General features: G+C 47.0%; 2 protein-coding genes and 1 pseudogene across 8 annotated transcripts in view; 1 reads left to right on the top strand and 2 right to left on the bottom strand.

Moving 5' to 3' along the window:
- FBXO42 (F-box protein 42) overlaps positions 1-8,482 on the bottom strand; it is a 90,406-nt gene extending 81,924 nt beyond the window's left edge. The window contains exons 1-2 of one of the 2 annotated variants that reach the window (XM_007980372.3): positions 8,250-8,479; positions 7,197-7,273 (exon numbers count right to left, since the gene is read on the bottom strand). The gene's annotated coding sequence lies outside the window, so the exon portion shown is untranslated. Of the gene's footprint in view, positions 1-7,196; positions 7,274-8,249 lie in introns of both variants that reach the window. The other variant, XM_007980371.3, reaches the window with a different exon arrangement.
- A 9,483-nt stretch (positions 8,483-17,965) lies between these two features.
- The window catches only part of SZRD1 (SUZ RNA binding domain containing 1), a 32,984-nt gene continuing 30,073 nt past the window's right edge, over positions 17,966-20,876 (top strand). For 2 of the 6 annotated variants that reach the window (XM_007980366.3, XM_007980365.3), the window contains exon 1: positions 17,988-18,099. In XM_007980366.3, coding sequence (XP_007978557.1) covers positions 18,049-18,099 — 51 coding nt within the window. In that variant the 5' untranslated portion in view covers positions 17,988-18,048. Of the gene's footprint in view, positions 18,100-20,876 lie in introns of all 6 variants that reach the window. The other 4 variants (XM_007980364.3, XM_007980368.3, XM_037984990.2 and 1 more) reach the window with 4 other exon arrangements.
- LOC103225521 (large ribosomal subunit protein eL22 pseudogene) lies at positions 20,129-20,800 on the bottom strand (annotated as a pseudogene).

Genomic DNA, 20,876 nt, shown 5'->3' with positions numbered 1-20,876 from the left:
TTTTCTGTTTTTAGTAGAGATGGGGTTTCACCATGTTGGCCAGGCTGGTCTTGAACTCCTGACCTCAGCTGACCTGCCTGCCTCAGCCTCCCAAAGTGTTGGGATTACAGGCATGAGCCACCGCGTCTGGCCTAATCTCACTTTTTGTGTGCCTCTCCTCACTCTGGTCTATTCCTCTCTCCTTCAGCCAAATGATCGTAACATTCTCTCTTCCCACCTCTATGATTCTTTGTTCTTGTTGCTTTTTTTTTTTTTTTTTTGGAGATGTAGTCTAGCTCTGTCGCCCAGGCTGGAGAGCAGTGGTGTGATCTTGGCTCATTGCAACCTCTACCTCCTGGGTTAAAGCAATTCTCTTGCCTCAGCCTCCTGAGTAGCTGGGATTACAAGCGCACATCACCACACCTGGCTAAGTTTTGCATTTTTAGTAGAGAGGGGTTTCACCACGTTGGTTAGGTTGGTCTCAAACTCCTGACCTCAAGCAATCCACCTGCCTCAGCCTCCCAAAGTGCTGGGATTACAGGCATGAGCCACCATCCCTAGCTTTGCCAAGGTTTAATTTGGACATATTCATAGAAGGATGTCTGGGGTGGGTGCGGTGGCTCACATCTGTAATCCCAACACTTTGGGAGGCCAAGGTGGGTGAATCACCTGAGGTCAGGAGTTCAAGACCAGCCTGGCCAACATGGTGAAACCCTGTCTCTACTAATAAATAGAAAAAATAGCCGGGTATGGTAGCAAGTGCCTGTAATAACAGCTACTTGGGAGGCTGAGGCAGGAGAATCACTTGAACCTGGGAGGTGGAGGTTGTGGTGAGCAGAGATCACGCCAATGCACTTTAGTCTGGGCAATAAGAGCGGGAAACCCTGTCTCAAAAATAATAATACATATAAACATTTCAGCAATTGGACTGTCTTTCCAAACACATGTGCACATATTTTATCTAAAATAGTTTCAGCTAAGAGTGCACACCAAAACAACTGTCCAAAGATAAAAGAACAACCAAATCATTAGGTACTCTCACGATGAAAAGAGGAAAAGGAGGAAATCTCATTCAAAATCTCCTAAGGTTCCAATGCTTATCAAATTTTAATGTGAATCTAGTTTATAGATTCAGATTCAGTAAGCCTTGGGTGGAACTTGACATTCTGCATTCTCACCTTGATGATGCCAGCACTGCCAGTTTGTGGACCTTGAGTATCAAGGTCCTAAGTAACCACTAAAATGTAGCTGATGTCAACACTAGATGAGAAAATGGAAACAACAGGTATTGGGAGTATGTGCCAGGTGCCTTATTTCATTTAATCTTTACCTCAACTCTATGAGAAACATATTATCAATCCTGTTTTATAAGATGAGGATAATTGAGGCTCAGATAAATTAACGTGCCCATGATTATACAGAACCAGATTTGAACCCAATCATATGACTCCATTTATTCTTTTTAAGAGAGAGTATAAATCAGTCATTGCAATTAACTTTAAACCACCCTCAAAAGAATAATAGGCCAGGCCGGGCACAGTGGCTCATGCCTGCAATCCTAGCACTTTGGGAGGCCAAGGTGGGCAGATCACCTGAGGTCAGGAGTTCAAAACCAGCCTGCCCGACACGGTGAAACCCCGTCTCTACCAAAAACACAAAAATTAGCTGGGCATGGTGGCAGGCATCTGTAATTTCAGCTACTCGGGAGGCTGAGGCAGGAGAATTGCTTGAACCCAGGAGGCAGAGGTTGCAGTGAGCAGAGATCATGCCACTGTACTCCAGCATGGGTAAAAGAGCGAGACTCCATCTCAAAAAAAAAAAGAATAGACCAGACACAGTGGCTCATGCCTGTAGTCTCAGGTGTGAGACTGAGACGTAGGAGGCCAAGGAGGGAGGATCACTTGAGCACTGAGGTTGAAGCTGCAGTGAGCCTTGCACTCCAGCCTGAGGAACAGAGCATGGGCCCTATCTCCAAAAAAAAAAAAAAAAAGAATAACAACATTGCCTGACATCTTGTCTTGGATATATGGATATAGACTTTCACTTTCCTCTATTAGCTCTTTCTTCAAAATGTCCTACCTTTTATTGTTATCCCCCTGCTTTGATGCTGGTCATTGTCATCCACACTTGAACTACAATAGTAGACACCTACCTAACTGTTCTGACTCTAGCCTCTTGCCTCATCAATCTAGAGATTATTCTGCAGTCTCCAGGAATTCACTAAATGTGAGCAGACCAGAAGCATGGTAAAAAATAGTGTTTCAAGAGGAATTCAAAGTACTTTATAATCCCACAATTCTCCTATCAAATCTCTCGGGTGGCATATAAAGCCAGCTTCCCCACTGATAAACAAAAATATTCTGCAAAGAACATAATACATTTTAACAAGATGCTGTGATGTAATGGAACGTTTTATTTCCATTTGTCTTTTTTCTTTTCTTTTTTTTTTTTTTGACACAGTGTTTTGCTCTTTTGCCCAGGCTGAAGTGCAGTGGCACAATCTTGGCTCACTGCAACCTCCGCCTCCCGAGTTCAAGCAATTCTCCTGCCTCAGCCTCCTGAGTAGCTGGGATTACAGGTGTGCACCATCACCCCCAGCTAATTTTTGTAGTTTTAGTAGAGACGGGGTTTCACCATGTTGGCCAGGCTGGTCTCAAACTCCCAACCTCAAGCGATTTGCCCATCTCAGCCTCCCAAAGGGCTGGGATTACAGGCTAAGCCACCCTGCCCAGCGGTCATTTATCGTTTTTCTAGTGGTGGTCAGGGCAAAGGAATGCCTTCCTGCTTCTGCCTCCTAAACACTCATTTCTCTAGACCAGAGGAGAGTACCTCCTTCCATTACAAGTCATTTTCTACTCCATTCCACATTAATCATTTCCAGAAGTCCATCTATACCATTACTTACTGACCCAGTTTCATACTATTTCATATTGTTATAGTTTTGTTTGTTTTTTGAGATGGAGTCTCACTGTGTTGCCAGGCTGGAGTGCAATGGCATGATCTTGGCTCACTGCAACCTCCGCCTCCCAGGTTCAAATGATTCTCCTGCCTCAGCCTCCTGAGTAGCTGGGACTACAGGCACGTGCCACCACACCCAGCTAATTTTTGTATTTTTAGTAGAGGCGAGGTTTCACCATGTTGGCTAGGATGGTCTTGATCTCTTGACCTCATAATCCACCCGCCTCGGCCACCCAAAGTGCTGGGATTACAGGCGTGAGGCACCATGCCCAGCCATAGTTATGTTTTTATGTAAATTTTCTCCATAACCAGATTATACATTTTTTATTAATACCTGCACAGCTGGAACAGATTATGAATTTACGAAAGGCAGATAATGTCTTGATTATATCTTATCCCCAGGAAACCTAAAGGACAGTGATGTATGTGCACACGAAGTAAATCTTTGCTTCACAAGCTCGCCTGATCATAAAAATCACCTGGCCAAGCACGCTGGCTCACACCTGTAGTCCCAGCTACTTGTGAGGCTGAGGTATAGGATCACTTAAGCCCGGGATATCCAGGCTGCAGTGAGCCATGATTATACCACTGTGCTCCAGCCTGCGTGGCAAAGCAAGACCCTGTCTCAAGAAAACATTTTAAAAGTAAATTTAAAAAAATTAAAAATCACCTAGCAGGTAGATTTCCTGGAGATTGTTTCAGAAAAATAGGCATGAAAGCAGAAATCTTAAATCTATCAACAAGCACTACAGATCCAAATTCAGAAAACTTTCGGTAGTATTTCCTTTTTTTTTTTTTTTTTTTTTTTTGAGACGGAGTTTCACTCTTGTTGCCTAGGCTAGAGTGCAATGGTGCGATCTCGGCTCACTGCAACCTCCGCCTTTCCCAGGTTCAGGCAATTCTCCTGCCTCAGACTCCTGAGGAGCGGGGATTACAGGCGCCCACCCCGCCCACCTAATTTTTTGTATTTTTAGTAGAGATGGGGTTTCACCATGTTGACCAGGCTGGTCTCAAACTCCTGACCTCAAGTGATCCACCCACCTCGGCCTCCCAAAGTGCTGGGATTACAGGTGTGAGCCACCGCGCCCGGCCAACCCTCAGTAGGACTTCTAAAACTTAACCTTATGTTCTCGTTTATGATTTTCTTATAATGCTTTATACACTTTACTGAGCAATAGGTGTAAAACATGGTTAATAAAACTTGCAGAAAAATACAAAATAGTATAGCAGGAGATCTTAAATTATAGAGCAATTGAACCCTTATTTCACAAATGAGGAAACTGAGGTCAGAAAACCTAAATCATACAGCTAATGAGTAGCAAAAATAGAAATTGTATCTTTTGTCTTTCAGCCCAATACTTCTATTGCACCATACCAAAATTTATTTATAAAAGATCAGCAGTAAAGCATTATTTACTAATGTCCATCAAAAACAGACCAGTTGAATAAACTCTGGTACATCCTCACTGTGTAGCTGTGGAAATGAATAAGGATTACCTCTATTCCAATACGGAATGATCTCCAAAATATTTTAGGTGAAAAGACCAAGATGCTGAGCAGTGTATACAGTAGGAAAACTTTTTGTGTAAGGGAAAAAAAGAATGGATCATATGGTCAGGAGTTCAAGACCAGCCTGGCCAATATGGTGAAACCCTGTCTCTACTAAAAAAAAACTACAAAAATTAGCCAGGCGTGGGGCAGGCGCCTGTACTCCCAGCTACTTGGGAGGCTGAGGCAGAAGAATCACTTGAACCCGGGAGGTGGAGGTTGCAGTGAGCAGAGATTGCGCCGCTGCACTCCAGCCTGGGCGATAGAACAAGACTCGGTCTCAAAACAAAATCAAAAACAAAAAAAAGAAAAAAAAAAGTTTGGTGTAATTCTCACTTAAGCTTTAAGTCACCTTCAATCAAAAAGAAATTAAGATCATCTTATTTATTGTTGGGAAAAAGGAGACAGTACTAACAACCACCTATAATCAACATTGTAAGGAATAACAATTAAATATTTGCTGTATTAATTGTCATTAAATTAAAAACACAGTACCTCTTGTACTAGTTTACAAAACAAAAACAAAAAAGCACCATCACTCTAAAGTTGTCACCACTTAGTAATCTGAGATATTTTAATTGCAGCTGCAGTATTTGTTTGTTGCCTGTGTGTATGACTCATATAGAAAGGTTTTCCCAACATGGCTGGATTTTTGAGAATGCAGAAGCCATAACTGGGGCATACTGTGTGGGAAGTATCATGACAGTGAATGAATAAAAGGGGAAAAGAACTCATGACATAATTTTTTTTAAGTTTTTATAAAAAGCAAGTCACTCACTAAAGGCAGGCTCTGCAGAATAAAAGGAAAGGCTGGGGAAAAGCCATCCCTGCTCTGAGAAGCCTTCCTTGACTCTCTTGGTTGGATTCAGTGCACTTCTTAGACTACATAGCACTTAACGGGTTTCCTTGTCTGGCTCCCCAGCCATACTGTATGCAACTCCAGACCAAAAGCTGTCTTAAATTAGTACCTACTTCCCAAAATGCCTGCCATATGGAGGGCCCTCAGTAGGTGGTTCATAAATAGGAATAATCAATTTTATATTTACATTTTATTTTACATTTTACAAAGCACTTTCGAAACACTATCTGTTTTGATCCACGCTATCATGGGAAGGGCTTTATTTAATCAAATGGCTTTTGATTTTATAAAGAATTAATTCAAGGTTGGGCACAGTGGCTCACGTCTGCAATCCCAGCACTTTGAGGGGCTGAAGCAGGTGGATCGCCTGAGGTCAGGAGTTCGAGACCAGCCTGGCCAATGTAGTGAAACCCTGTCTCTACTAAAAATACAAAAAATTAGCTGGGCGTGGTGGCGGGCATCTGCAATCCCAGCTACTCAGGAGGCTGAGGCAAAAGAATCACTTGAACCTGGGAGGTGGAGGTTGCAGTGAGCAACATCATTGCACTCCAGCCTGGGAAACAAGAGCAAAACTACGTCTCAAAAAGAGTTAATTCAATGACTAAAACAATCCTGAAATCACAAAGATAATTATATATTTGTTCATCTTTGAGATAGCTTCTCCTTGGGACCTCAGTATTCTCATAAAACTCAGATGTTTTGCTAGCATTTTCTTTGCTTGCTCTCCATAATAGGTAGGACTCACCCTGCTCTGAATCTTACTAAGGGTTTAAACTACATAAAGCTATTATTAAAGACCCTTCTAGAAATCACACAAAAAGAAGCATCCTAAGTTATTTTTTTCTGATCCTGTTCTTTTTGTAACTAAGGTAAGGAATTGCAAAAGTCAAAATCTGGAGAGCAAGTGATGTCATGGATGTCATGAAGTTGCATCAATACCTGATGATGATTTAGCATAACAGTGCAAAATATTATGCCAAGAAGCATAATGATGAGCCACCAGGATGTTTTACTGCATTAATTTCATGACTCTTTATTAGCAAATTGATATGCAAAGTAACTCTCCAATTTTCTACCACAGAGAAGCTGCTGGTTCAGATTTACATCTTTAGCAAAGACACTAAGAAAATCGACAAATTTCTATGGAAAGTCTTTGATTTAAAAATAGAAAAGGTGGCTGGGCGCAGTGGCTCAAGCCTGGGGTGGGGCAGGGTATCGCTTGACACCAGAAGTTTGAGATCAGCCTGGGCAACATGGTGAAACCCCATCTCTACGAAAATTAAAAAAAAAAAATTAGCCGAGCGTGGTGGCGCACGCCTGTAATCCCAGCTTCTCAGGAGGCTGAGGCAGGAGAATGGCTAAACCCAGGGGATGGAGATTGCAGCGAGCCGAGATTGTGCCACTGCACTCCAGCCTGGGTGACAGAGTGAGAGACTACCAAAAAAAAAAAAAAAAAGAAAAATGGTCAAATAATAACCTAAAACAGTTGTCATTTTAACAGTGAAAAGCTTTTTAAGATACGCCACATGCCTATGGATCAATGTAGATTGAATCATGTATTTATATTGGCTTGTCAAAAGCAAACAGTTACTGGGTATAAAATGACAACATACAATAGAAAAGACATCCAATCAGATTACACACATGAATACGCTGAAAGTTAGCAATTTAACACAGCATCACTAATGGCCATGAGAGCTACAGACTTAATTCTAAATGTTCAATTCTAAATGATGGTACTTCCTCCAAATTTTCCTTGTCTCTTTAAATCCATGATGTCATCATTCTTAAGTACAAGTAAAGCCAATTTGTTACAAAAGGTATTTTCGTGTATCCAAGCAAAAGCAAATACCTCAACAATTCCCCATGCAAGTCCAATGAAGTCATCATTCCTCAAGGAAGAGACCACAAGGCTTCAAACCGACTTCCCTACATGACAGAAACACAATCGAAGTCTCCCAATTAGCATTTAAACAACAACAAAAGTTGTTCTCAAAAAGGAACAACATAGTTACAATGTCGCTGCCAGCAAGTATGAACTGGTAATGTATCAGAATTTTCATCTAGATCGATCAGAAACCCACCACAGAAAAATTCAAAGACGCTGGCAATTAAGAAATGAAGCTTTTATTTTCCTAATAGAAGTTGGGAGATTTAACAGACAAAACAATTGATTATTCTGAATCTTAACAATCCGAAGCTTTCAAACGAACTCAGCGCTGAAGTTACTCTGCAGCGACCATCAAGATCTCACAATCGTTTCCTCTTCGCTTACAAATTCGTTCCCACCCTCCACCGTTCCCTTTGCACACACAATTCTCGCCAAGAGAAGCCTTCCACATTCACAGCATGGATTGCTGTCTCAAGCAAGGAGATCCGCAGTTCCCATTTCTCTAGGGGAACACGCAGCAAGCTAGGGGATAGGAAAGGCCTTTTGTGTTTTATTTAACGTAAACCAATTTCAAAATTATCCCTTTGCAGCTGCAGGTTCAGAGATGCTGGCCCCTAGCCGCAGCCCCAATTTTGATGCGCACCCGACCCCCGGCTCCCCTCTCGCATAGGAGTGAAAGGTTCGGAGGAGGAATGAAAGGATTATCTGACACCCTAAAGCCATCCTTGCCCAGGCCACAGACCCCTTCACTGCCTGGGTGAGGGGACAAGAACCACCCTGCTGAGGAGAGGGGGTGGGTTCGCTCCCGACCAAAAGGCTGGCTGGAAAGGACCTCTCCTCCTCGCCTCACTCGAGGACGGCGATAGCAAGGCACCCTGCCCAACCAGGACCGACCCCCGCGCGGGATACGGGGCCTGCGCCAGACCCCGGGCGCCCGCTGCCCCTTGCCAGTCCCCGGCATAAAGGGCATGAGGCGCCGGATCCCCACCGCGGCCCGGGGAGGAGAGGCCTCACCTGGCCCAGCCCGCTCCACGCTCTCGGGTTCGCTCCGCTGGCGAAGGTAATGAGGGAGCCAGGGACAGGGCCAGAGCAGAGGCGCTCTGCCTCAGGCCGCGACAGCGGTGCTCGGGGCTCCTCACAGCTGACGGGACCCCGAGCCGCCCGGAGCCGCCATCTTCCTCCACTCAAACGCCACCGCCGCCGCCGCCGCAGCTGCTGCTGCTCAGGCCGGGAGAAGACAGCACAGAGCGCGCATGCGCCGGGGCGGGCGCGGAGGACACGCGCGCGCACTCACGTCAGCGCGGCGGGCTGTCGCGGGGCGGCCAGGGAGCGGCGCCATATTGAGAAGGGCCGTGGTCACAGACTGAGGTTCTCTGGAAGGTGTAAGGCGGTGGTAGCCAGGCTTCCGCACCCGCCTTCGCCGCGTCTCTAGCGTTGACCTCATAGCCGCACCCACCCTCCGCTGAACTGTCTGGGGCAACTGGGTGGTTTTTCCAGTGGTTTGAGACTAAAGTTTAGCCAGGAATTAACTCACTTCTACCCCGAGGGCCCGATGAGTACAGAGGGCTGTGGCCGATGTAAGTGCCCATGGATATTGCCAAGGGGAGGGAAACTCTGCCTGAGGTGTGCAAGAGAAGCCTCCCTTAACTGTAGCCTCGTAGCAACCACTGTGTGAGTTCTTACTAGCTCTGCTTTTAAGATGAGGAAACTGAGGTACAGAAAACGATCAGTTATTTGACCAGAGTCACACACCTAGCAGTGAAGGTGGGCGGCGCGGGAAAGAGGATTTAAACTCAGGCATGACTGGTTCCCAAGCTCCTTTACTTCCTACTGGCTATCACCAAGGGATAGGATCCAGCAAAGTCCACCTTCTCAAGGGAGCAAGCTGGTGTGTAGGTGAGAACCTTCATGAGCCCAGTCCTACAGCAGATGGTCTAAGGAAATGCCAGATACAGAGTCAAAGGCTTCCATCTAAACTCTGTAAGCCAAAAAAAAAAAAAATCTAAGGTCCCCCCCGCAAAACCATCCGATTGGACTTCCTCCTAGGCCAGGGCAGTCTAAAATGTAACCAACCTGCGACTGGTTCAGGCCATGACAGGAAGCGGGACATAAGACATGCCTCATTACACCCTCCAGCATTGACATCAACACAACAGACCTTAAGACTGGTAAGAGGCCGGGCGCGGTGGCTCAAGCCTGTAATCCCAGCACTTTGGGAGGCTGAGACGGGCAGATCACAAGGTCAGGAGATCGAGACCATCCTAGCTAACACGGTGAAACCCCGTCTCTACTAAAAAATACAAAAACCTAGCCGGGCGAGGTGGCGGGCGTCCGTAGTCCCAGCTACTCGGGAGGCTGAGGCAGGAGAATGGCGTGAACCCGGGAGGCGGAGCTTGCAGTGAGCTGAGATCCGGCCACTGCACTCCAGTCTGGGTGACAAAGCGAGACTCTTGTCTCAACAACAACAACAACAACAACAAAAAAGACTGGTGAGAAACATTTACAATCTATTCTCTCTGGAGCCTGCCTGCCACCTGGAGGCTTCACATGCATGATAAAACTTTGATGTCCACAACCCTTATCATAACCCAGACATTCATTTCTATTGATAATAAGTTTTGTTTTTTTTTTTTGAGACAGGGTCTGGCTCTGTTGCCCAAGCTGGAGTCTAGTGATGAGTTCTTGGTTCGCTGCAACCTCTGCCTTTGGGGCTCAAGCTGTCCTCCTACCTTAGCTTCCTGAGTAGCTGGGACTACAGGCCGGCACTACCATGCCTGGCAAATTTTTCCATTTTGTTGTAGACACAGGGTTCACCATGTTGCCCATGCTCGTCTCAAACTCCTGAGCTCAAGCAATCCACTTGCCTCGGCCTCCCAAAGTGCTGGGATTACAGGCGTGTGCCACCGCACCAGGCCTATTTATAACTCTTTCAACTCATTGCCAATCAGACAGTTTTTAAATCTGCCTATAACGTGAAAGCCCCCACTTCAAGTTTCCAGTCTTTCTGCACCAAACTAATGTAGTTTTTATTTATTTATTTATTTCCTTATTTTTATTTATTTATTTATTTATTTTTTGAAACAGAGTCTTGCTCTGTCACCCAGACTAGAGTGCAGTGGCACCAACTCGACTCACTGCAACCTCCGCCTCCTGGGTTCAACCAATTTGCTATTTGCCAAATGTAGTTTTTGGTTTTTTTTTGAAATGGAGTTTCACTCTGTGGCCCAGGCTAGAGTGCAGTGGCGTGATCTCTGCTCACTGTGAGCCCCGCCTCCTGGGTTCACGCCATTCTCCTGCCTCAGCCTCCAGAGTAGCTGGGACTACAGGCGTCTGCCACCACGCCTGACTAATTTTTTGTATTTTTAGTAGAGACAGAGTTTCACTATGTTGGCCAGGCTGGTCACCAACTCCTGACTTCAGGTGATCCGCCCGCCTCGGCCTCCCAAAGTGCTGGGATTACAGGGGTGAGCCACAACGCCTGGCCTTATTTTTATTTTTTTAATTTATTTCTTTTCTTTTTTTTTCTGAGACGGAGTCTCACTCTGTCACCCAGGCTAGTGCAGTGGCATGATCTTGGCTCACTGCAACCTCCACCTCCCAGGCTCAAGCAATTCTCCTGCCTCAGCCTCCTGAGTAGCTGGGACTACGGGTGCGCATCACCATGCCCAGCTAACTTTTTGTATTTTTTTTTTTTTTTTTTTTTGAGGCGGAGTTTCGCTCTGTCGCCCAGGCTGGAGTGCAGTGGCCGGATCTCAGCTCACTGCAAGCTCCGCCTCCCGGGTTCACGCCATTCTCCTGCCTCAGCCTCCCGAGTAGCTGGGACTACAGGCGCCCGCCACCTCGCCCAGCTAGATTTTTGTATTTTTTAGTAGAGACGGGGTTTCACCGGGTTAGCCAGGATGGTCTTGATCTCCGGACCTCGTGATCCGCCCGTCTCGGCCTCCCAAAGTGCTGGGATTACAGGCTTGAGCCACCGCGCCCGGCCACTTTTTGTATTTTTAGTAGAGACGAGGTTGACCTCGTGCTCCACCTGCCTCAGCCTCCGAAAGTGCTGGGATTACAGGCGTGAGCCACCGCACCAGATCTAATTTTTGTATTTTTAGTAGGGGCAGGGTTTCACCATGTTGGCCAAGTTGGTCTCCAACTCTTAACCTTAGGTGATCCGCCTGCGTTGGCCTCCCAAAGTTCCGGGATTACAGGGGTGAGCCACCACGCCCAGCCTGCACATTTTCAATATTGGTAAGTTGCCATTTACGTATCACAACTATCTACATAGCTTCAGCTTGTGCATCAGATACAAAGTTATGATGGGCTTTAAGCTTGTATTCTGATTAGCATCAAAGTGTTTTATGTGGTGTACCAAAAGCACCTGAAGTTTTGAGTGCAGGTTTAACAATACAGGCCCCAGAAGTCAGACACAGTGGCTCATGCCTGCAATCTCAACACTGGCAGGCCAAGGTGAGCAGATTGCTTGAGCCCAGGAGTTCCCTCCTGGGCAACATAGGGAGACCCCACCTCTTAAAAAAAAAAAAAAAAAATGCAGCCGGGTGCGGTGGCTCACCAGCACCTGATAATCTGGTAATCCCAGCACCTTGGAAGGCTGAGGTGGGCAGATCACCTGAGGTCGGGAGTTCGAGACCAACCTGACCAACATGGAGAAACTCCGTTTCTACTAAAAATACAAAATTAGCTGGGTGTGGTGGCACATGCCTGTAATCCCAGCTACTCGGGAGGCTGAGGCAGGAGAATCGCTTGAACACACGAGGCGCAGGTTGTGGTGAGTCGAGATCATGCCATTGCACTCTAGCCTAGGCAACAAAAGCAAAAATCTGTCAAAAAAAAAAAAAAAAAAAAGGCCAGGTGCAGTGGCTCATGGCTATAATCCTAGCACTTTGGGAGGCCAAGGCAGGCAGATCACGAGGTCAGGAGTTTGAGACCAGCCTGGCCAGTATGGTGAATCCCATCTCTAGTAAAAATACAAAAATTAGCCAGGCGTGGTGGCACGTGCCTATAGTCCCAGCTGCTCAGGAGGCTGAGGCAGAAGAATTGCTTGAACCTGGGAAGCAGAGGTTGCAGTGAGCTGAGATCACGCCACTGCACTCCAGCCTGGGCGACAGAGCAAGACAAGACACCGTCTCAAAAAAAAAAAAAGTGGACTCTGTCTCAGGAAAAAAAAAAGAAAATCACCTAAGGTCAGGAGTCCGAGACCAGCCTGGCCAACATGGAGAAACTGTCTCCACTAATAATACAAAAATTAGGGCCAGGCGCGGTGGCTCGTACCAGTAATCCCAGCACTTTGGGAGGCTGAGACGGGTGGATCAGCTGAGGTTGGGAGTTTGAGACCAGCCTGGCCAGCATGGTGATACTCCGTCTCTACTAAAAATACAAAAATTAGCCAGGCTTGGTGGCAAGCGCCTGTAATCCCAGCTACTTGGGAAGCTGAGGCAGGAGAATCGCTTGAACCCGGGAGGCGGAGATTGTAGTGAGCCGAGATCCCACCATTGCACTCCAGCCTGGGCAAAAGAGCGAGATTCTGTCTAAAAAAAAAAAAAGAGAGAGAAAAAAATTAGACGGGTGTCGTGGCGCAGGCCTCTAATCTCAGCTACTCAGAAGGCTGAGGCAATAGAATTGCTTGAATCTGGGAGGCGGAGGATGCAGTGAGCTGAGATCACGCCATTGCACTCCAGCCTGGGTGACGAGAGAAACTCCGTCTCCAAAAAAAATAAATAAATAAGCAAAAAGCAAAAACTTAGCTGGGTGTGGAGGCACACACCTATAGTCCCAGCTACTCAGTACTCAGGAGACTGAAGCAGGAGGATCGCTTGTGCCTGGAAGGTGGAGGTTGCAATGAGCCATGATTGTGCCACTGTACTCCAGCCTGGTGACTGAGTGAGACCAGAAAGAGTGAGTGTGAGAGAGACAGAGAGAGAGAGACTCATGCTTTAGGGCCTCTGACAATACCTGTGTATGCCACTGCCTCAACTGTGTTTTTGTTTTTTTTTTTTGAGATGGAGTCTCGCTCTGTCACCCAGGCTGGAGTGCAGTGGCGCAATCTCCACTAACCGCAAGCTCCGCCACCTCCTGGGTTAACGCCATTCTCCTGCCTCAGCCTCCCTAGAAGCTGGGACTACAGGCGCCCACCACCACGCCCGGCTAATTTTTTTTGTATTTTCAGTAGAGACGGGGTTTCACCGTGTTTGCCAGGATGGTCTCAATCTCCTTGATCTCGTGATCCGCCCACCTCGGCCTCCCAAAGTGCTGGGATTACAGGCGTGAGCCACCGCGCTCCACCATTTTTTTTTTTTTTTTTTTTTGAGACAAAGTCTTGCCCTGTCGGTCAGGCTAGAGTACAATGGCATGATCTCGGGTCACTGCAACCTCTGCCTCTTGGGTTCAAGTGACTCTCCTGCCTCAGCCTCCCGAGTAGCTAGGACTACAGGCGCGTGCCACCACGACCAGCTAAGTTTTGAATTTTTAGTAGAGAAGGGGTTTCACCATGTTGGCCACGATTGTCTCGATCTCTTGACCTCGTCTTCTGCCTGCCTCGGCCTCCCAAAGTGCTGGGATTACAGGCGTGAGTCACTGTGCCGGGCCGCCACTGCCTCAACTTTTTGGGTTTATCCCTGGAAGAAGAAACTGCCATTACTTTTTCAATTTTAGAGCTAATTTGGTTCCATCCCTGATTTTACAGATGAGGAATCAGACTGAGAAGAGACTTGCCCAAGGTCACAAGGGGTCTATGTGATTAACGAAGACTGATCTCCTGGTTACCCATTTTATGGAACAAAAACTATTTCATTTGCAGCATTCTCAGATGATTTCCAAGATCTCTATCTTTCTTGTCTCCTTGAAAATTCAGTCTCAGAAATGCCCAACTAATGCCTTTGTTAAGGGTTGTTGCCCAATATGGCAAAATTGTAAGAAACCACCTCCCTCTGCTGGTAATAAGGCATAACGACAAAGCTTAAATATAGGAGTCACTTGCATTTAGGAAAAACTATTGCTCCACAACGAGGTTATGTCTGACAGTTTCAACCACTTTGCTGTTGGGAAGACTCAGTCAGGATAATTTACTTCAAAGAATGGGTTCACAGGAGAATGTATTCCAAGTAAATATAGTCTCAGAGAGTGAACAAGACAAAATCCATGAAATTGGTGAACTCAGCAGAATTACTGAGTTTTTGTGTTTTTTTATTGTTTTGTTTTGTTTTGTTTTTTGGTTTTTGAGATGGAATATCGCTCTGTCACCGGGGCCAGAATGCAGTGGCGTGATCTTCGCTCACTGCAACCTCCAACTACCAGGTTCAAGCGATTCTACTGCCTCTGCCTCCTGAGTAGCTGGGATTACAGGCATGCGCCACCACATCTGGCTAATTTTTGTATTTTTAGTAGAGATGGGGTTTCACCATGTTGGTCAGGCTGGTGTTGAACTCCTGACCTCATGATCTCCCCGCCTTGGCCTCCCAAAGTGCTGGGATTACAGGCGTGAACCACTGTGTCCGGCCCAGAATTACTTGAGTTTTAGACTTAGAGACTTAAAGCTGCTGGTGAAATATCCATGTGGAGATGGCAATAAGAAGCCTAGCTATAAAAATCGGAATCAGAAACACCAGGTCAGTTCACAGCTAGAAGTCAACTTTGGCAGTCTTCAGCATACAGTGGATGGCTTATACCATGAGCATCTAGGCGAGAACAGTGGACTAAGGACAGACCCTGGAAATGAACAATATTTCAGAGTCAGGAAGTCGTCAAACCAGAGAATTAGTAAGCGTGTCACTTAAACTTATAAATAAAGACCAGTAACATTTAACACATGGTTGCAGTTTATGATAATAATCATTAAGAATGCCAATAACAGGCCAGGCAGGGTGGTTCACGCCTGTAATCCCAACACTTTGGGAGATTGAGGTGGGCAAATCATCTGAGGTTAGGGGTTCCAGAGCAACCTGGCCAACATGGTGATACCTGGTCTGTACTAAAAATACAAAAATTAGCTGGGCATGGTGGCAAGCACCTATAGTCTCGGCTACTTGGAAGGTTGAGGCAGGAGAATCACATGAACCCAGGAGGCAGAGGCTGCAATGAGCCAAGATTGCGCCACTGCACTCCAGCTTGGGCGACAGTGAGAGTCTGTCTGAAAAAAAAAATACAAATTGCAAAATTTTGCAACAGGAAGATTTACTTCAGAAAGATTAATGGCATACTAAAAATATAAGAAAAAACACATTCCAAGTCAGATAACTTGGTTATAGCAGCCAAATGCAACACTACTGAATGACATGTGTTTAAAACTGAAAGAAAAACAGGAACATGTCAGTAAGAATATAAACACATGGTGTTTGCTTATCTCCCCGCCTTTTTATTTTTTTATTTTTTGATACGGAGTCTCACTCTGTTGCCCAGGCTGGAGTGCAATGGCACAATCTTGGCTCACTGCAACCGCCACCTCCTGGGTTCTCCTGCCTCAGCTTCCCAAGTAGCTGGGATTACAGGTGCCCGCCACCACATCCAGCTAATTTTTGTATCTTTGGTAGAGACGGGGTTTCACTATGTTGACCAGGCTGGTCTTTAACTCCTGACCTCAAGTGACTCGCCCACCTCGGCCTCCCAACGTGTTGGGATTATAGGCGTGAGCCACCTCGCCTGGTATCTCCTTGCCCTTATATTTTAAGAAAGAAAGGATGATTACAGAAGTCACAATTACAGATCTTCCTCGGGCAGACAAGACACTCCCATAGTGATACTAGCTAACCCTTAGGACTCTTGTTCTAGGCATTTCAGCATAGTAACTGGTTAAAGTCTTACAATCTACTTTCGAAGTAGCTATCTCTAATGTATACACTTGGGGAAACTGAGACATAGAATCCTTATGTAACTTGCGTAAGATCACACAGCTTTTTTTTTTTCAGTAGAGGTGGGCTTTTGCCTTGTTGCCCAGGCTGGTCTCAAACTGCAGGGCTCAAGTGATCCACCCGCCTCACCCTTCCAAAGTGCTAGGATTATAGGCGTGAGCCACTGCACCCGGCCACATAAGTAACTTTTTTTTTGAGATGGAGTTTCGCTCTTGTTATCCAGCCTGGAGTGCAATGGCGTGCTCTCGGCTCACCTCAACCTTCGCCTCCCAGGTTCAAGCGATTTTCCTGTCTCAGCCTCCCAAGTAGCTGGGATTACAGGCATGTGCCACCATGCCTGGCTAATTTTGTATTTTTTTTTTTTTTTCTTTTTTGAGATAGAGTCTCGCTCTGTCGCCCAGGCTGCAGTGCAGTGGCCGGATCTCAGCTCACTGCAAGCTCCGCCTCCCGGGTTTAGGCCATTCTCCTGCCTCAGCCTCCAGAGTAGCTGAGACTACAGGCGCCCACCACCTTGCCCGGCTAGTTTTTTGTATTTTTTAGTAGAGACAGGGTTTCACCGTGTTAGCCAGGATGGTCTCCATCTCCCGACCTCGTGACTAATTTTGTTTAAGTAGAGACGGGGTTTCTCCATGTTGATCAGGCTGGTCTCGAACCCCTGACCTCAGGTGTTCTGCCCGCCTCTGCCTCCCAAAGTGGGATTATAGGCGTGAGCACTACGCCTGGCCTCACATAAATAATTTTTTTGAGACGTAATCTCGCTCTGTCCCCCAGGCTGGAGTGCAGTGGCGCGATCTCAGTGCACTGCAAGCTCCGCCTCCCAGGTTCACGGCGTTCTCCTGCCTCAGCCTCCTGAGTAGTTGGGACTACAGGCGCCTGCCACTGCGCCCGGCTAATTTTTTGTATTTTTATTAGAGACAGGGTTTCACTGTGGTCTCGATCTCCTGACCTTGTGATCCGCCCGCCTGGGCCACCCAAAGTGCTGGGATTACAGGCGTGAGCCACCACGCCCGGCCCTTTTTTTTTTTTTTTTGAGACAGAGCCTCACTCTGTTGGTCAGGCTGGAGTGCAGTGGCGTGATCTCGGCTCACTGCACCCTCTGCCTCCCTGGCTCAAGCGATTCTCCTGCCTCAGTCTCCCGAGTAGCTGGGGTAACCGGCGTGTGCCATCACTCTGTGTTTTTAGTAGAGACGGGTTACATCATGTTGGCCAGGCTGGTCTTGAACTCCTGACCTCAGGTAATCTGCCTGCTTCGGCCTCCCAAAGTGCTGGTATTACAGGCGTGAGCCACCGTGCCTGGCCAATAATTTTCAGGGGTAAAACTAACGTATTTATCTACCATTAAAGACCCAGGAGAACTTTAGTAACTGGGAATCCCACTGGTTGTCCCAGCTGAGGTGCAATATTATCTTTTACCGTCTTTACCTTAGGATAGCGGATATGGTGTTGATAAATGATTAGAATACTGCTTTATGAGCAGGAAATAATGTAATCATTTTCACCCTATCAGAAATAATAAAATGTTTTCTGCATCAGCAGATATTTTTCATGATTTGTTGGTGTTTAAAAATGTTTTCAGAATTATGAAGATACCATTATTTGTAGTTTAGGAAAACTACGACTCACTTTAAAAGAAAAAAAAGTTTTAAGTGCATGCCCTTAGAAAAGATGGTTCCCAAGAACACACTTCCGGTACTCGAGATGATGACTTCCCTTGAACTCCCATTCTGTAAGACGGATAACGCGTTGGCCCTTAAGAAAGATGGCATCATTCCGCCTTCTCTGCCCCCTTCCAAGATGGCTGCCCCAATGTACTCTTGGGACCTTGCCTGGCGCCTCTTCCGGGCTAGGCAGCGGGCGGGGTCCATTGAGTAAAGCCTTGCGTGCCTGCGCCCGCGACGGAGGCGCGCTTCAAAGCGCAGGCGCGGGGAGGGGGTTGGGGAGGAGGGAAAGCGGCGAGTAAGATGGAAGATGAGGAGGTCGCTGAGAGCTGGGAAGAGGCGGCAGACAGCGGGGTAAGGAGGAGCCGCCGCCCCAGGGCAGGGCCGGGCGAGACCTGGCGTGAGGGAGCCTCCGGGGAGCGGGTCTGGAGATAGTTCTCCCCAAGGAAGGGCCCCACACGCCGGGCTGGGGGTGGAGGAGAGGCCCCCAGTTCCTGAGCGCCGTGAAGGCCTCTTAAAGGGGCCGCGATCCATTTCTCTCCTTTCCTTTGCCTGGTGCGCCTCCCTCCGCCCACTAACGCGCGCGTCACCCGGGGCGCTCCACCCGCCACCTGGGGCCTCCTTTCCTGACCCCCCGCGCCCGCTCGCTGGCCCCGGGCCTCTGTGACTCTTTCCGACGGGCCCTGTCGCCCGAGGCACCATTTTAAAGTTCATGTGGTCTGACGGGGAGGGACACACCATGTGGGTGGGTGGGAGGGCTTGCGCAGACCCGGGACGCACGTCCGGCTTCGCAGGAAGCGGGAGGAGGCTGCCGAGGGCGGGGAGGCCGCAATTGAGTCCTCTTTGGGCTACTCAACTCTGCTAAAATCCCCCACTATCCGTCACGGTGGGCGAGTCTGGGTTTTTTTGTCTTTCACTTTTACTCCAAGAAGAGTTTGTGGGCAGGCAGGCAGGTCTCATGGGGACACTGCCAAAGCAACCGAAAGCTCTGCGGGCAGCCCCTCTGCCACTCAGCGATCCGAGGCCCCGGGAGGGTCTAGGAGTGCGCTTGCCGGAGTCCAGGGGGAGGGGTGTGATATGTAAAACAGCCGCATTCCTGGGAAAGGAGTGGGGAGATGAACCGTTCGACTTGTTTTGGGAGTTTTTGTTTGCCTCCAGAAACTGTAGGAAAATAGTTTATCTCAAACAGGATCTGTGAATTCTCTTAGATTCGTGAATAATTTGGTCTTTTCAAAGTTTGTGGTGAAGATGGGGAGATGCCTTTTTCGTCTCCTCGTGTTCGTGTCTGTTCAATGCTGGCTCCACTGACATCCACCTTAAAGGTTTACGTGTGTGAGGAGTCGAGTGTACCAGGGTAGAGTAGGCGCTGCGTTGTTTTTCCTAAGCGCTTTTTGAGGGTGCTTGTGAGCCCTGGAAGAGGCCGGGAAATTGACCCTGGCAGCAGTCAGTGGGTGTATCTAGCTCTACGGGAATGTTGAAACTTGGCTTTGAAGTTTTTCCGCTGGTTCAGCATTTCTCTCACGGTTGTTTATGTTTTTCCATTTAGCATAATTGAGAATTTGAAGGATTAGTTCGTTCAGAGGATATTTAGTAGCGTTCTTAATGTGACAACCATCTTTCTTGAGTTTTGGCTTAAGTAAAGAAAAGTAAAGATTTTATAGGGAGTAACAGGTGTCAGTTGGCTCCTTGTTCATTCAGCCCGCATTTTTGAGTGTCAGCTATATGCTAGACAGTGTTCTTACAGTAACTTTGTGCCAGAAAATGCAACCTTTTCGGTACAGGCGTTTATTGCCTACCACTAATCTGAGTGAATCATCCAGACACCCCTCATGTCATCCCCTATAAAAAAGCTTGGCTTACAATTTTAATGTCATGCAAATTATACGTTTCTTGGGCATCTGGCCTTTCTTTGGTTTTCCCCACCTGTTTCTTTTTTTTTTTTTTTTTTGAGACGGAGTCTGGCTCTGTCGCCCAGGCTGGAGTGCAGTGACCGGATCTCAGCTCACTGCAAGCTCCGCCTCCCGGGTTTACGCCATTCTCCTGCCTCAGCCTCCCGAGTAGCTGGGACTACAGGCGCCGCCACCACGCCCGGCTAGTTTTTTGTATTTTTTAGTAGAGACGGGGTTTCACCGTGTTAGCCAGGATGGTCTCGATCTCCTGACCTCGTGATCCGCCCGTCTCGGCCTCCCAAAGTGCTGGGATTACAGGCGTGAGCCACCGCGCCCGGCCTTCCCCACCTGTTTCAAAGGGTCATAAGTTCCTCATGTTAGAGAAGTTGGAGGCCAATGAACAAAAATGAATAGGATTCAGCAGAAATTGAGGCTTACTTTTCTTTTTCAGAATGGTTAAGTCAATTAGAAATTAGCTAGTGCAGTCCCCCATTTAACAGCTGAATAAGCCTAGAAATGTGAGATTTAGAGACTTAAGTCTTTCTGATGCTTGTCCCGTGTTCTTTCTTTTTTCTTTTGGTTCCCAAGTTTTATTTAATAACTTATACGAAATATTCCAGATAAATGAAATTTAATCCTTGTCTCCCTCCTCTTTGTCCTGATTGATCTGGAAGTAACGTAATTTGTAACGATCTTTGCTGTTAGCAACTAGGAGCAACCAATCACGTAGATGATTCTTCTTCAAATATTTTTTAGTGAGATATTTGAAATACCTTTTAGAGAAAGGCACCTCGGATGTCACATTGATCTTGCTTCTTACTCCTTTCAATGGTCACCACCCCTCCACCAAAGTTCTCAGCTTTTCTGTTCACTTTGATCTTTTCTTGCAAAAACTGCTCAAAATTGGTAGCATCCATGCTTCCATCTTCTACGGGGTGAGTGTGATCAAGAGTGAACTTGAGATTGAGAACCTGCTGCTTTTTTTTGCCCCCCTTCACCAGAGGCTTTTTCACAGGAACCATGGCAGCAGCGGAGGCAGAAAGCCAGTGTTCTTTCTACTATCCCTTACTTTAGTAATATCCTTTAAAAATGTACCATGGCCAGGTGCTGTGGCTCACACCTGTAATCCCAGCACTGTGGGAGGCTGAGGTGGGTGGATCACCCGAGGTCAGGAGTTTGAGACCAGCCTGGCCAACATGGTGAAACCCCATCTCTACTAAAAATACAAAAATTAACCAGATG

Source organism: Chlorocebus sabaeus, chromosome 20 (genome assembly GCF_047675955.1).
Source record: "Chlorocebus sabaeus isolate Y175 chromosome 20, mChlSab1.0.hap1, whole genome shotgun sequence".
Lineage (NCBI taxonomy): Eukaryota > Metazoa > Chordata > Mammalia > Primates > Cercopithecidae > Chlorocebus > Chlorocebus sabaeus.
Note: the sequence above shows the minus strand (reverse complement) of the source record. Positions and strands in the feature narration are given on the sequence as shown.